The sequence below is a fragment of the Arvicola amphibius genome, chromosome 8, assembly GCF_903992535.2.
Source record: "Arvicola amphibius chromosome 8, mArvAmp1.2, whole genome shotgun sequence".
NCBI lineage: Eukaryota > Metazoa > Chordata > Mammalia > Rodentia > Cricetidae > Arvicola > Arvicola amphibius.
This window is the reverse complement of record NC_052054.1, coordinates 28,668,986-28,686,142: the sequence shown is the minus strand read 5'-3', so window position 1 is coordinate 28,686,142 and position 17,157 is coordinate 28,668,986. Positions and strand designations below refer to the sequence as shown.

General features: G+C 44.0%; 1 protein-coding gene across 3 annotated transcripts in view; it reads right to left on the bottom strand.

Annotated features, from left to right (window-relative positions):
* Positions 1-17,157, bottom strand: part of Map7 (microtubule associated protein 7) — a 140,999-nt gene that overhangs the window by 14,085 nt on the left and 109,757 nt on the right. For 2 of the 3 annotated variants that reach the window (XM_038338849.2, XM_038338848.2), the window contains exons 6-9: positions 15,259-15,369; positions 8,709-8,822; positions 5,859-5,983; positions 207-322 (exon numbers count right to left, since the gene is read on the bottom strand). In XM_038338849.2, the coding sequence (XP_038194777.1) occupies positions 207-322; positions 5,859-5,983; positions 8,709-8,822; positions 15,259-15,369 (466 nt within the window). The remainder of the gene's footprint in view (positions 1-206; positions 323-5,858; positions 5,984-8,708; positions 8,823-15,258; positions 15,370-17,157) is intronic. The other variant, XM_038338850.2, reaches the window with a different exon arrangement.

Below are 17,157 nucleotides of genomic sequence, written 5' to 3'. Positions count from 1 at the left end.
ATGCAGATGCTTCAGATGTGAGTATTTTTCTGTATGTGATACATGCAGAAAGGAACCCCTAAAGAGGCCTGTTCCTTTTCCCTTTTGCTTACAGGAAGCTTGTTATTACTTCAGTCAAAGGCAAATGATGGAGCATGGTAGACATTAAGGGCAGATGCTAATTCTCCACTGTGGACACTCCCACTAGCATCCTCCAGGACACTCACCGAAGGCGGGCGGGAGCTGGAGCTCTTGCTTTGGGGTTAGATGGAGACAGGGTCCTTCGGAAGCCAGAGGGAAAGTGGAAGGGGCTGTGTTCTCTTTCCCGCTCTCTTTTATGGCTCTGGGTTCAGAAAAACTCAATAATTAAAATTTTAGAGTGACATAATCATACTCAATGATATCCAACAACGAACTACAAACCATCTAGTGTTTTAAAGAATTTAAGACAATTTCTAAACCACGTCTCTCTCTCTCCTCTTTCTCTCCTCTCTCCTCTTTCTCTCCTCTCTCTCTCTCTCTCTCTCTCTCTTTCAAAAAACCTGTTAAGCACAACATCTACTTTTTTATTCTTTAGTAGTTTTCTTCTTTTACTCTGGAAAATATTATTGCTAAGTTGTTAAAAAAAAAGTTTGTGCCAGACAGTGGTAGCACATGCCTTTAACCTAGCACTTGGGAGGTGAGGCAGGTGGATCTCTGTGAGTTTGGGGCCTTGTCTACAAAGCGAGTTCTAAGACAGCTAGGGCTGTTATACTGTTATATAGAGAAACCATGTCTCAGAAAAACAAACAAACAAAACAACAACAACAAAAGAAAAGAAAAAGGTTTACATGCCTGTTATTTCAGACACATAGTCCCCTTTTCTGTGGTTATTGTAGACAAATCTTTATATAAGGCCGCCAGTCTCCCCAAGGAAAGTGGGGCTAGGGTAGGGACGTTTAGGCTACTCTTTCCTAGAAAGAGATCTAACAGTGAGTCAACACATCAGCCCTCCCTGATGGCTGCCAGAGACCTAGTCTACCACACAAAGAGAAGCCTGGAGAAGCACTCTGAGGGGCTAAAGTTAACAAGGAATAGGCAGAGGTGAAGGGTGTGAGGAGGGGGAAGGGGAAGCCTATACAAGTGTCTGAAGAATCTCAAGCTGAGGGAGAGAGGATGGAGGAGGGAGGGAACAAAGGAGGGAAAAAAGAGAGAAAAATTGAGGGATCCGAGACTGCAACCTGTTATGGGTGGCAGGGAGGCTGGCTGGACACCTCTGGAAAAGTGAGGTCAAAGGAACAAGGGATGGCCCAGCTTGGAGCAGCCATGCACCTCCTCTCCCTTCCCACAAGGGACAGTTGCAATGCTCTTCCCCTTCCCCTTTGATGCTCTTTCCAATTGCTTCTCCTACCTTCCTGAGTAGTGACCTAGCTCACTGACTGGGCTTGCAAGTGCAGGAAACATGAACTATTTCCACTGTCTCTGTTGAGTTCCTACCACAGAAGAACTGAGGGCAAGAGGGACCTTCCCCATGGGGTGGGGGCCAGTTCTATGGCCCCCTCTGCCACATCTTGAATTCCCAAAGGGGGGTGGGGCCTTGAAGGGCAGCTGTTGTCTCTGGGTGGTAAAAGCTGCAGCCCCCAGATGGGTCCCTCCTGAGTAGCACACAGAAGCTGGCAGGTATGAGCCAGTATGCCTCTAGGAGTCCAGAGCTAGGATGGAAGGCCCACCTTTCTTCCTAAGGTAAGTGTTCAAGTACCAAGTCAAGTCCTTTCTTCCTCCTTTAAACATACATTTACTTATTGACTTATTACTTTGTGAGGTTCCTGGGCATGGAACTCACATCATCATGCTTGCCAGCAAGTGCCTTTATCTGCTGCTCGCTCATTTCTTGGTTCGTGTGTGTGTGTGTGTGTGTGTGTGTGTGTGTGTATTTTTGAGACAGGATCTCTCTATGATGTAGCTCTGATTGTCCCGAAACTCACTATATATAGATCAGGGTAGCTTTGAACTCACAGAGATCCACCTGCCTCTGCCTCCCAAGCATTGACATTAAAGGCATGTGCCACTATGAGCAGTTTGTAAAAATATTTTGATTTGGCTTAAACCAGATCAAGGAGAGCAGGGTGGGAAGTAAAAGGGGCAGCACGATGTGAGGAGTTTGGGACTAACTTCGATCATCAGGGTTTGCCGAGTCAGGGCCTGGGGAAACAAGCAATGTCCTTGACAATCTTTTGTTCAAGGCAATAAGGAGTTGCTGACTCCTTCCCGCTCCTCAACCACCAGAAGAGCCCACACTGGGCATTGGTCCTTCCCTTTCCAGTTCTTCTGTTGCTCTCACATCCGCCACCTGTCTGGGCAGCACACACAAAAGCACTCCTGCTTTTAATCCTGGTGTGAGTCTCTACAATCATCTTTCCTCTGAACCTGCTCCACAATGCTGAGAACACACACAGGCTGCCCAAACTTGGCTGATGACCAACATCGGGACTTTACTGTCTGCAAAAGAACGACCCAGAGCTCTCCTATTTCCTGATTTTAAGATATATTCCAAAGTGGTAATAGTTACAACAGTATGGTACTGGGATATATAACCAGGCACGTAGACTAATAGACGATAATAAAGATTCTAGAGACTGTAGAGCCCAGACCACTCAATAGGAAGGAACAGTCTTCAGCAAATGGCACCAAAGTAGTAGGGAAAACAATGAAACTGTACCCTTTATCCAACATACAAACGAACTCAAAATGGATAAAGATGCAAATGTGAGTCTTAAACCTGTAAAAAGGGGGCACATAACTAGAAAAGTTTCATGCCATGGGACTTGTTACTAATTTATGGACCCAAAGCAAAGGCAACAATACAAAAATGGACAAATAAACATCAGAAAAATTGCTACAGGTCAAAAGTCACAAAAGACTGAAGAGGTGACCTATGCTACAGAAGAACACACTTGGAAAGCTGATCTGATTCACAGCCATTGTCTGGAATAAATGAAGAACTCCCACAATGGAACAATCCATTATCCGATTTCAAATGGGCTTGGGCTGGGGGTCAGTGGAAAAGCCAATTCCCTTACATATGCAAGGCCCTGCCTTGGATCATCAGAAACGCACACGTACAAACACAAACGGTTAGTAAACATCTCTCTAAATGCATACACCAACTGCCAGTATGTCTCTGAAAAATGTTCCATGCTACTGATCACTAGAGATGCAAATCAAAATCATAATGAGATTTCACTCACACAGACTAGATTTGATATTATAAGGACAAAAACAGGAAGTAGGAAGTATTGGCAAAGATACAGAGAACCTGGAGTCCTGGTGCGTGATTGGTAGGAATGGGAAATGGTAGTCATATGCAGAACACTACGGCGCCATTCTGTAGTAAGAAGCTGCGGGCAGGCCTGCTTTTCATTTTGCTTGGCTCCTGCCTGGCTAGTTTATGCCCCAGAAATAACAACACACAAATTGTATTCATTTAAATACTGCCTGGCCCATTAGTTTGAGCCTCTTATTGGCTAATTCTTACATCTTGATTAACCCACTTCTATTAATGTGTGTAGCATCACAAGGTGGTGGCTTACCGGGAAAGATTCAGCATGTCTAACCTGGTGGCTGGATCCATGGCGTCTGTCTCGGGTCAGAGAATCATGGCAACTGACTAACTTCCCTTCTTCCCAGTATTCTGTTCTGTCTACTCCACCTATCTAAATCCTGCCCTATCAAAAAGCCAATGCAGTTTGTTTATTAACCAATGAGAGTCTTCCATCAGTGCTTCTTCAAAAACTAATACAGAATTGAGGGGATTCTACAACTCTAGCCTTGGTGTGAATGTGTGTGTGTGTGTGTGTGTGTGTGTGTGCGCGCGCGCGCGCGCGCACGCTATGCCTACCCATGTATGGAAGTCAGGGATTGATGACAATTAGTCTGCCTTCTATTTTAAGATGGGGTCTCCTACTGCACCTGGAACTTGCCATTTCAGCTAGACTCGCTATCCAGTGTCTATCTAGCCTATGTCTGTGCCCCAGGGCTGAGGTTACAGAGGCATAAGGCCCCTCTTGTCTTTTATATTGGTGTCTGGACTCAAGTCTTCATACTTGCATAGCAAGCACCTCATGCACCAAGCCATATCCTAGCTCACACACACACACACACTTTTAAAAAATTAATTTTTCAGTACATTTACATCATTAGCTGCTTTCCAGTTTATTCAATATAAACAATCAGTTCTGGATTCCATGGTGCAGAAGTAGAAGTCATTTTTCTGACAGTAGTATTCTCTTAAATATTTGATCCTAAGGCAGTGAAAAGTCTGATCACACCGAGAGGAGGCATTAGCACATAACCAGAAGGGTCGAGAGGTGACCCTTCATTCGTCACAGTCAACCGTCAACCTTACTTTCCAAAAGCGCTAAGAGTCTTGTCCTTTTGTAAATAAGCACCAACTCTTCTGTTTCGCTGTCATCCTTTGTCCACAGCCTGAATCTCCACAGCGTTATGAAGCTAAAGAAGTGAAACTTCACAGATGTCAAAAGTAGGCTCACCATTGGCTACAGGGCCGAAAGCCTGTCTGAGTTATGAATCAAACTCTCATGAGAAACTTTGCTGTAGGTAAAGTCATCAAGCTCTCAAATCCATCTATAAGCAAAGCCTGCCAAAGACCAGAACTGCTGTCTGGCTAGTTTTTTTTTTTTTTCCAAAGGTTCCAGCCTCTCATGACGAGGGTCATACTTTTATCTTGACAGACATGCAATGACATGTGGTGGATTGGGGACTCATTATGACTGAAGTCCAGGGTTCAATGCCATAGTGATGGAGAACTTTCATTGCTTAATTAATAAAAACAACTGCCTTGGCCCTTTAAGAGGACAGAAAATTAGGTAGGCGGAATAGACAGAACAGAATTGTGGGAGAAAGGAAGCAGAGTTGGGGAGACACTTCAGGCGGTCGCCATGCCTCTCGTCTCTGAGATGGACGCAGGTTAAGATCTCTCCTGGTAAACGGCCACCTTGTGGTGCTACACAGATTACTAAATATGGGTTAAAACAAGATGTGAGAAATTAGCCAATAAGAGGCTAAAACTAATGGGCCAAGCAATGTTTAAATAAATACAGTTTCCATGTAATTATTTTGGGTAAAGCTAGCCGGGTGGCGGGACACAGCCCCGCTGCTCCTTCTACACCATAGAACAATGTCCACGCCTTCCAACCACAGCAAATAAGCAAGCAGTTTAAACAACGATAAGGATGGATTCCCAGAGACACACAAATGAGCTCGTCATTTATAGCAACATCAGCCAAACATGTGTCCAGTTCCCTTGTCAGGAGTAACAAGTCCGCATACTATCCTTCACTTCACAAACCTAGAGTGTAGAGCTCACTAGCCTTTCAAGAGGCGCCTACTAAACCAAGAATGCTTCCAGATACTACTTCTCACCATGTTTTAAGACACAGGCTTTGGCAGGAATAGAGAGACATCCATATCTGGTTCTGAGTGAGCCACCTACAGAGTAAAGCCAGTTTCTGGAAATGGTTGGGATAAACGGTCAGGGCAGCAGGCCAGGCCCACTTCCCTGCAAAGGCGACTTTGTTTTTCACTTTCAAAAAGTATTCTAACCACTTATTTACAGAGATGACCCAGCGGAACAGACTTGCCATGCATTTGTACTCGTGCAAAGAACAGTTTTATCCTCAAGTTTAAATGTGTAGGGAGAAGCAAATCACCAAGTGGAGAGGCAGTGATGGGCTGGAGTGCACAGCCAGCTGGGTTTAGAATGGGCAGGATCGTGTGCCACAGTCATCTGATCTTGTACCCAGAGCACACCTTAGGGCAGAGCCCGCTCTGCACAGAGACAGAGCAACTCCCAGACACCAGCTTCTCCACATGCTACTCACCGCTAATCCGTGAGTGGTCCTCCTTCGTGCGGAGCCCTCAGGTGGAGTTACAAAGAGTTTTGGCCGATCCACGGGATTTCTAGAGTGTGGAGCTTTGAAGGGCGTGATGATGGGGCTGCAAGACGCTGAACGAGGACAAATGGGGGTGACTAGAGTGCAGGTGAATGGTTTTACACACAAGAGTGCCAGAGGAGCAGGTGAAGAAAGCCAGAGGCAGGTTCAGGAGGAGGAGCAGAGCAGAGACAGAGAGAAAAGTAGAGAGAAGATGTTACTACCTAATGGCACCCGGCCCCATGTTCCTCAACTCTCCTTATACATGTGAGTCCATGAGGTGCCTAAGTAAAAGACCTGGAATACAATGCTACTTGTCTGTTTCAGTTATGACTAAAGACACAGAAACAACCCAATATTATTTGTGGACAATAATAGCCGTGTTTGATTATGAACCAATGGTTCTGCTACAACCCTGTATCAGTGATGCCATTTTTATATGATGGCTGGTGTATGAAGACTTTTCCTAGTTATGTCGAAAATGGAACAAAAAGTGGAATGAGGAATCATGTAGGCAGGAAAGTAAGGTCTACAACTGTCTCAGGAGCCAAGTTCAGGAGCCGTGAGGGAAAGCGGCAGAGATTTAAAATGTCAACTGACCAAGTCTTTCCAGGTGTTTAGACTTGTTATAGGGATAGCTAATCATAGCCAGAAAAGAAATGATTTATTCATTTAAAGGCAAGCTGATACATACTTCTGCTCTGCCCCCCAAAGCCAAGGCATAGAAAATATAGGGAGACAGGATGCAATTACTTAAAAAGACAAGAATGTTACTGTTAGGAAGGCCACCACTGTGCCTGAGACAAAGTAAGAAAGAAAAATAAAATGGGAGAAAAATAATTAGGAGCATATATGGAAAAATAAACATGTTGTGGGACAATAGTCTGTTCCCTGTTACTTGTATTTTAAATAAACACTGATTGGCCAGTAGCCAGGCAGGAAGTAGAGGCAGGGCAAGGAGAATTCTGGGAAGAGGAAAGAGGCAGTCTGTGGTTGTCACCAAGACAGAGAGGAAGCCAGACACAGAGCAAGCAAGATGTGACTGCCTTGCCAAAAAAGGTACCAAGCCATGTGGCTAACATAGACAAGAATTACTATAAGTTGTAAGAGTTAATAAGAAGCCTGAGATGCTAGGCCAATCAGTTTATATTTAATGTAGACCTTGTGCAATTTCTTGGGACTTAATGCCTGTGGGAACCAGGTGGGACAGGACCCTCAGTCAACATAAAGAGGACAGCATGTCTCTGAAAAAATAACTAGAGGACATATATTTACATGCATCATTCTAAATGGAAATCTTCATAAAAACCAGAAGCTTTTAATCCCATTAAGTATAACCTATTATAATGCAATAGGCAATAGTAACCTAGAAAAAGTACCAGTAGATAGTCAATTCAAAGTTTATATTGTTTCTCACTAAAATCAATTACTGAAACGTAGCAACAAAATAAATTTAAAAAAAGAATAGAAGAGCCATAAAATAAAGAGCCAATCTGTAGATAAAAGCACCCCATCTGAGCATAACGCAGAAGGGAAGGGGGCCAGGAGGGAATCAATGAGTGGATGTGAAACGGTGTGGGGAAGACTGGAGGGAGGGAAGAATTGCCAAGAGTCAGTGCTGACAGAAACAGCAGAGAAAGACAAGTTCCAGCTTTGGAGCAAGACAACACACAGCATGGATTCAGGAGTGTGGTGGCCACACACTATGGAATATCCACAAAACGGTGGGCAACAGCTTGGAAGATTCAACAGGCTGAGGACTGCTTTCATCGCGTGCAAAAGAGTATGGAATTCGTGCCGTAAGACAGACTGTCGTGAGATGCTGCACCTTTTCCTTCAGAAAAACCCCGGATGAAGTGTGAGTGTGAAGGGGGAGAGGCCGACACCCTTGAGATTCTCCAAGCGGTCTGGTAAAACATGAGCCACTGCACTGATCTCCAGAACGAGGTGCTGAGATGCCTAGATCTGCAGTCTTGCCTCAAGAGCTGACACTTGTTAGCTCACTGGGCACTGCAGAGGAGAGTTACAGCATTTTTAAGGGGGAAGAGGGCTTGCGCTTTCCTAAGTGTAAAGGATGAGACCCACCAACTGTGCAGGCAGAGTCAGGAAATCTAAACCCGTCCTCAGGACAGAGAGGTTACTCAAAGCCTGTCCTGGTGGTTCACACCAACTGGATACATTACCCTTGCTTTTCATTAACTTCATTGGTCCATTCAGACCGAGTCTGCATTGTAAAACGTTTGAATGTAACAGCCAGGATTAGGTATGTTCTATATTGTTTCCAATGAATGTAACAAGCAAGTGAATTCAATCAGCCTTCTCAGCTCTTCAGGGCTCAGAAGGTTCCAGCTCATAGGTTATGTTAGCAAGCCTGGCACAGGAGGAGAAGCTGCCACAGTAAGAAACTATGAGCTTAAGTTGTAGGCGTGTGCTGATTTACTTCCAAGCCTGCATAGCAGTATTAACTGTTAAATTATATCTACTACCTTAGTCATCTGCCGAGATACAGGGGCAGACAGAAAAGTAGGTAACTGATACTTTTTTCTGCCCATCCTACAGACAGATGGAGACCATGAGATCACAGCGAGGGGCGTCATCTGCCTGGCTGGCGTCTGGTGTCCAGATAAGAAGCTGAGGTGGATGCGAAGAGGAAACAATGCCAACAGCACAAAGCCAACAGCAAAAGAGGGAAGCACACACCAGGGTGATGGAGGTGGGGTTAGAGGAACGTGGGAAGAGCAGAGAGGCTTCGGAATGAGGACTTTACCTCACCAGAAAGTTGTGCCTGGACGGCTTTACCTGTGTCTCCAGACAAGGCAGCTGTGCTTTTACTTCTGGCCAGGAACGAATGTGTGGGCGTCAGCAATCTGTTTACAACGCTGCTCTCCCAGGGGCTGAGCTGCAGGCGGCGAGCTAAATGTCACCACATAAGCAAGATGTTAGCAACATTTTTCCTAGGGCCGAGAGCATGCAGAATATCATACTCAATACCTCCATAGTCTGGACCTTTGAGACAGCCCAGACTTTCCAGGGAGCACATGTGACCATGAGTTAGGGCAAAGGATCCCACCCGAGGGGAGCAGCTATACCATGAGCCCTGTATTAGCTCTGAAGGGGCAGCTGGAGTGGAGTTTGCTCATCACCCTTGTTAAGCAAACAATAGGTCTTGAAATGGAAATACCATTTCAGCTACAGATCTGCTTCTATCATGAATTCACACTGGCAGTATGAGTGCACCCATCTGATGGGCATCACGCTGGGCAGCAGACTGATGGGTCTACTGATGGGTAATAACACAGAGTTTCCTGGATATCTCAAATGGCCAGCCTTACTGGAGCTAACAAGCAAGGACTAGATTTACATACAGGACTATGCGGGCTCTCTTAAACTATGATGGGTCACCCCGAATTATTTAGGGTAATTGGAGGGAGGTGAAAGAAGGCTCATGCAAAGGTCTGTATGGGGTTCTTTTGACCTTTCCACTCAGCAAGCCAGGCTCTTTCAGGTCCCTGTTTGGCACAATATAAAACTTTCGGCTGAGGATCAAGGCTAAAGCTGAAGGAAGACAAAATTAGGCAGAAACTGCAAAGTCAACATTGTTATACACCTGAAGACTATCGGTGACGTCTGAAGAACTTAGGAAACAAACAAGACCACATGATGACGGATCGGTCCCAGACTGCCTGGATTTGGCAAGGCCGTGGTTAGAAAATGCATGCCAATTAGGAATTTGTTTACACTGTTAGCATCTAGTGATGGCGCGCCAAAACACACAAGGTCTGCTCGCGGGGGTGCCAGTGAAGAGGCTCACAAGTTCCCACAGGAGCCACTGCAAGAGAACGATCACCGCGCTCTTCTGGACTGCCTCCCCAGGTCGCTCAGGGAAGCCTCTACATGCCATTTCCTAGAGGAATGGCACTTCAAACTTGGGGGAATCTGGTTTAGTTTATAAAAACCATATACTGCTAAACACTGCTACCCTCAACACAGTTGCTTCTGCCCAGGGAGAACCAAGCTCTAGGAAGTCCTTTAACGACACAACTTTAAGAGTGATCTTTCTGATCAAAGCTTTAGTTCATTTAAGAATTAATGGCTTTTCCATTAGATTTCCTGTTTATTAGGAGAATCTTTATGGTTAAGTTATTATTATTTGTTTTTTTTTTTATTTTTGAGCAAGGTCACACTCTGTAGGTGGTCCCGAATTCATGGCATTCTGCCTCTGTCACCCAAGGGCTGGGATTACAGGTTTGGACCACTACGCTTGGCTTCCATGGTTACATATTTTCTAGTATTAAGACTTACTAAAGGGCTGGAGAGATGGCTCAGAGGTTAAGAGCATTGCCTGCTCTTCCAAAGGTCCTGAGTTCAATTCCCAGCAACCACATGGTGGCTCACAACCATCTATAATGGGGTCTGGTGCCCTCTTCTGGCCTGCAGCCATACACACAGACAGAATGTCGCATACATAATAAATAAATAAATAAATAAATAAATAAATAAATAAATGGCTTACTAAAAGCACAAAGGCAGCAGTGAAAGTTAATATAGGACACATGGATAAACTGAAAACTTTTAACAGAACTATATGTTCAACCAATGCAGAAGGGAAAGAAAAGGCGGGCATCCTTCTCCAGATAAATTATATGGGGACAGAGGTTCTGAACTGAAGAGTTGAGTAAGCCCTGAAGACACGCTTTTTCCTTTGCTTCCTTGAAGACTCAACTACTTCCGCGAGTCTTCAGGCATCAGCTCTCACCACTTCTACTACACTCATGACGGACAGACAGGAGAGGGAGAGAGAGGTTAAGATTTTAGTGCAAGTCTGTAGAGAATAGCTTTCTCCTCGCTTAATGTAGGCTTCCTGATCTGGAGAATGAAATGCCGAGAGAGGATCGCATGGTGGGACTGGCTGGCATGGGTCCTGTTTATGCACGGGCACGAGATGCTGACCACTGCCAGCCAGCACGGACCACTCAGATCAGGGGAGGCCAACTCAGGGGATGCATTCCAGCCCATGGCTAGCCATATGGTTTCAGATGAACAGAACTAAAGGATCTGGGCTGGATCAGTGTGTGTAAATCACGCCACAACGTGTCTCGCAGAGCATAAAGTCACTGCTGGGTTTCAGGTCATGGGTGCCAAGCGGAACTTGTATAGATGTCGTTAGATCCTGACTGCGGGCATGAGAAGAACACCCATGTGCTACCTGAGACTTTCCATACATGTTGCCATTAACTTGAATTAAAGCAAGAATGAAAAAAGCACGATTCTGGGCAGAATTTATCTGCAATCTATCACTATGTACAATGATACTGATTCACAGTGAGAATGTATTGTCTTGTTTCTATTTATTTACTTATTCTGGAGACAAGGTCTCAGTCCATAGGCCAGGGAGCCATGATCCTTCCTCCTGTCTCAGCCTCCTAGGCGATGGATTAGGCTTTTGCCACAACAGAAACTGTCTAGACTCATTTTAGCTAAGAGGAGACAGTTTTAAGCTCCCTCTTGTTCCTTCTTGAGAAAAATCTGGTTAAGTGAGTGGCATTAAAAATGAGGCTATGCACCTTTAACATAAATTTCCAAATGGCAACATCATCTCTGTTGCAGAGCTTCTAGTGACAATCAATGAGAAATCACATGCTTATTAGTCCATGTGGCACTATATTCAATATAAAAGTATTTTCTTCTTCTTCCCCTCTGTGTGTACCTGTTTTGTAGATATATGTATGCAGGTGTAAGCACATGTTTACTTGTGTGCAGGTGGAGGCCATGTGTCAAGTATCCTCACCAATTGCTGTCCATGTTATTTTAAAAAATGGTTTATTTCTATTTTTTATTTACATGTATGTGTGTATGTCTGTGAATGAATGTCGTGTGTGTGTGTGTGTGTGTGTGTGAGTGTGTTTGTGTGTATGTGTGGTCACAGAGGCCAGAAGAGGGCATTGGAAGCCCCAGAGCTGGAGCTATAGTCACGTTTAAGCCACTTGACAGGGATGCTGGGAACTGAACTCATCAACAGCAAGTGCTCTTAAATGATGAGCATCTCTCTCCTCTCACATGGTTTTCTGAGACACCGTCCTCCTGACTCAACTTGGAGCTCACTCATTAAACCAGGCAGACTCAGCAAGTCCTAAGGGTCTGCCTGCCTCTGACTCTGTGGGACTGGGATTACAGGTGGGTCCTGCCATGTCTGGACCTACTTTTTAAATTTTAATTACTTAATTCATTAATTTTTGTTTTTTTCTCCATACAGGATCTCACTAAGTAAATTTTAATTACTTAATTCATTATTTTCCCCACAGAGGATCTCACTAAGTAGCTCTGGCTGTCCTGGAACTCATTATGTAGACCGGGCTGACCTTGAACTCACAGAGATCCACTTGCCTCTCAAGTGCTGGGGTTAGAGGTGTGCATCACCATGGCTGCCTTTGCCTGGATCTTCAAAAAATATTTATTTATTTATTTATTTATTTATTTATTTATTTATTTATTGTGTACACAACATTCTGTCTGCATGTATGCCTGCTGGCCAGAAGAGTGCACCAGACCTCACTAGAAATGGTTGTGAGCCACCATGTGGTTGCTGGGAATTGAACTCAGGACCTTTGGAAGAGGAGGCAATTTTCTTAGCCGCTGAGCCATCTCTCCAGCCCTTGCCTGGATTTTTAAAGTAGTTTCTGAAGGATCTCACTCGGGTCCTCAGGCCGGTGTGCTATCTCACTCTCAGGGCTATCTCCTGCTCCCCAAATCACAGATATTTTTAAAGGCAGACATAGCCTCCATTGTGTTTGGCGTGTCTGGAAAAGCGTCTGTTTACTAAGTAACCTGACAGTATTTCAGTACACTTCATAACCAATAGAGCTGTGCAGATCATTCTAGCCAACCATCAGTCCTGATCTTAGGACTTCAGCTTTATATCAGCTTTAAGGCTACTGCTACAGACCAGAGAAAGCTCAAACAATTTAATAACATTGCATAGGCTTTTTTTTTGACATTTGTAGGTAAAAACTTCTAGTTGAATCTGATAAGATCTCTTTCTAGTGAGATAATAAAGCATAACTAATGTGCAAAAAAAGAGCCTTTTTTATGGTTTATTGAGACAGGGTTTCCCTGTATAGCTTTGGAGCCTGTCCAGCAACTCACTCTGTAGACCAGGCTGGCCTCGAACTCACATTGATCTGCCTGCCTCTGCCCAAGTGCTGGGATTAAAGTGTGTACCACCTACCACCACCCGGTTTGAAAAGTAATCTTACTGAAGATGTTGCTTAACCAAAACAAACAAGCAAATAAGGCTTCCTATATAATGAGAGCCCCTTCCAGGCCAATATGATTGGTTAGACCAAGAACTTTCTCCAGCTCCTCTGACGGGGGCAGAGCTTTCCCTCTGATATGATCACTTTATTAACCTTCAACTCTGCAGCCCCGTGTCTTGATTCAAGGGGAAGTTTCCTGGCTCCAGCCACAGGCTAGTTATTGAGATCTATTGGCCGCGGCATCCGAACCCTCCTTTTAATTTAGCCAGAGAATGCCTATTACATGGCAGTGCATGGCTGGAATTGCAGCACCATGGGCAGAAGGATTAAAGCAAGTTCAAGGCCAGCCTGGTCTACATGATGAATTCCAGACCAGTCAGGACTACATAAGTGAGACCCTGCCTCAAAACAGAACAGGAACAAAGAAAGCACACATGGAGGCCACGGAGGTGAGAACTGCAGGAGCCACAGAGCAGCTGCATGGGAGGAGCTGCTAATCTTAGCTCCAATTCCTCTCCATAATCATTACCACGAGAGTCATTAAAAGTTTGATTCTTGAGCTCTGAGGTACTCAAATCAACCCAAACAGAATAGATAGATGGGCTACCCAATGGATCTTAATTTCCAAACCACATGACTTTAATAAAATCCAATGAGATACATCATGAAAAGTTTTTAAACATAATTTTATTTCTAAATGATGCAGAATTCAGCACTTTGAATCCTCAGAGACAGGACAGGGCATCATCCTGTTTATAGCCTGTGTCCTTACTCTCTCTCCACTTTACCTGGGACTGGTGGAGGCAGGAAAACAAGGCATAACTTAAGAGCATTATAAATCCTTATCTGTGGTTTGTCTCAGACCCAGGTCCACAGAAGGATGACACTAACGTGCTGGGTAAGTGACCACTTCAAAGGAAAGGGAAATGGACAGACAGCTGTAGGAAGGACATCCAACTGTATCTGCATCTTATGTTCTACTAAGGGAATGAGCTTGAAACACAAGTCCATCCTTCCCTGAGTGCACTCGCTCTCATCTGCATGTTTATGAAGGAAAATTTAATTAACAATAAATTAACATGGATAGCCCCTAAAACTTGATTACATGCTAATACCAATGCTTTAGGCAAATTTAGCTTAAGAAAGAAACAGTTTGCTTAAAAAAAAGACAAAAATAAAAAATTATTCAAACATTTACCAATTTATAAAATAATAGCAACATTCATATAATATTATATATTACAATGGTACCATAACAATACAAAATACAAAGTATATGAACTGACACACAGAACATGCATGCATTACAGTCTTATTAAAGATTAAGACAGGACACTTTCCAGTTTATTAAAAATGTACTCAAAACCACCATATTTTGTTATTTTTGAAAGCATGTGCTTTTTTATTACACAATAATTCTTTAGTTTTATTTTAAATCATCTTTGTTATTAAAACAAGGAGCTTCTCTTAAAAGCTTGATTGTTTCTTTTATTATGTAAAATAAAACTTTCAGTTTATGAATAACTAAACATTCACGTACTGTAAATCCATAGGATGTATAAACACAAAACCCAGTTAAGACTTTGGCTGGAAGACCACGATCATTAACCTGTTTGGGAGGCAGCCATAGTGACGACAGCCTTAAAATCAGGTCAGTCCCTAAAGACTGAAATGAATGGACAGCAAACAACCAATCACACATGTACGGAATGCCGTAAGGAATGGCCTTCGAAAGCTGGCACCTAGAACTCCCAACACATGGATGGCTGAAAGAAAGGAACTCTTCAGAACAAGGTTATCTGCTTTCTGGCGGATAGGTGGGTGAGTGCATTTGCTAAACGTCTGAAGGAAGCACCTCTTGCACTGCTAAAAGCACCATTCGGCTGCTGCCTTCTACAACGAGAAACGCTCTCTCGTCGCAAGGCAAGTGACGCTCAGCCGCTAATTGCTAATTGCTTTTTTACTCTCAAGTTTTTTTCTTCCTATTTAAGAAAGGCAGGGAGAGCAACTTCAGATGCTAATTCCATTTGTACACATCCAGAAAAGAGAACATCAAGGAAGCAACAGAACAGGTTTTGTTTTCCTTTTGACTGTACCTCTATCTGGAGAGTTTAGCAAAGTTGCGGATGAGGACGAGAGCCGCTTGCTAATGACAGGATCAACATGTTTCGAGAGATTCATGGTGGAAACTGACCGCCTGTCTGGATCTAAAACAAATGGAGATAATGCTAATTGACAGCCGGCATGCAGGATTGCGATTGTTCAGTGGTGGAAGGAGAAGAGGCCTGGAGGCATCAGCATTATTTCTAGGTCTTCCATAACAGCACAGTTTTCTGAGTGGACATACTAAAGTCACTTAAAGGCTAGAGATGAAAGTCATTTTTTTTAAGAAATAATATAAACCTTTAGTTCAGCAGTTTAAACGCAAGCATGCTATTATAACACGAGCAGATGAAGACAAACCCTAGGGCAAGGGTAAGAGGTGGTGCAGGCCGACCGTGAAGCAAAGACGCCCGGGACGGGAGCTGTGGATGGGAAAATACTCTGCCAGCCTGGGGTAAAACACACACCAGGGCCTGCTGCTGGGTCCTGCCTAGATCCAGCTACTAGGAAGCTAGTCCAGAGCTGTACCTTTGAGGCCAGCCTGGGATCTTTGCAACCTCCCACTCCCTTCTTGACTTAGCCTGATCTGGCCTAGCCTCTGGTTTCCTACGCCTCTAACCCCCAGTTCAAAGGTTTGCAGGTGCACGCCTCTTAGTTCAAGTCTGTCTGTCTGCCTGTTTGCTTTTCTCCTTCCTTCCCGCTTCTTGTTTCTTCCTCTCTCCTGGGGTTGAACCCATTGTTAGGTAAGGGAACTGTATCTGCAGCCCTAAGGCTGTCTTCAAAAAGGAAATAAACAAACAAAAAGGGTTCTGTGGTCGGAGTTTGCCAACTGTGCCGTGCTTCTGGGTTTGCGCCTTAGTACTGGGGGTGTGTGGCTCTAGACAGCAAAAGTGGAATCAGTACATAAACCTACCCAATAGAACTGGTAGCAATATAAATCAGAATTCTAAGTCAGTGAGTATTATTGTTAAAATTATCCTGAAGTCAAATAATTTAAGAATGGCTTTGGGGTTCAAATCCCCCCCCCCCAAAAGAAGAGAAATCGTTATTATAAAGGCAAAAAAAATTTACAAATGAGTTCTGTTAATTTGTTGTCAACACAGCAGAAACAAGTCACAACCTTACTCATTAGAAGGTCATGCTGCCTGGATGGATGACAGGAGGTAAAAAACCTACCAACTCACTGCCCTTCTGTCAGCTGTGCCTGGACGCTCTGACCTACAATGGCTGAAGTTAAAGAAGCAGCGCCATCTTTCCCCCTAGTGGCTAATGAAAGTACAACAGAAATGTTCTCTGCAGCATCACCACAGCGCTGTTCCCACTGGTCTGAGTAATCTGGGCAGTAAACATTTTTGATGAATTTTCCTATAGCACAGCCGTTTTGACGATTATCTATAATCTACTGGTAATTACTCATTAAAGAGATGTGACTTTTCAACTGAGATTAGCTTTTATAGCTGGAATTTAACTGTTTTTAAAAAGAAAAAAAAAAGACCTAACACGGTTACTGTGACTTATATTTTCATTTCTCTGACGGGGTTCAGGCAATGAGGAGACATAGAAGACAGAGAGGAAACACTAACAGGACCACCCTGAGGATGAATGTGGGTGCGTGCTTGAGGAAGGATGAAAGCCATGCCCACGTTGATTCGACGGCAGCATTTCCTGATGTTTATATACTAAGCTTCAGCTGAGGGGAGTGGTATCTTTAGTAAGCCTAGGCTCTAGAATTTCTCAGTGGTTACTAAAAAACACTCAGTTCTATTTCCTAGTAAGCAGGAAAAAAATGAGCTAGACAGTCTTTTATCTGCTATCTCACAGAGTGAGGACGCTGGCACCATGGGGGCACGCCATCATGTGCCAGCTGAGACTCTCCATTCATTTCTCCTCCT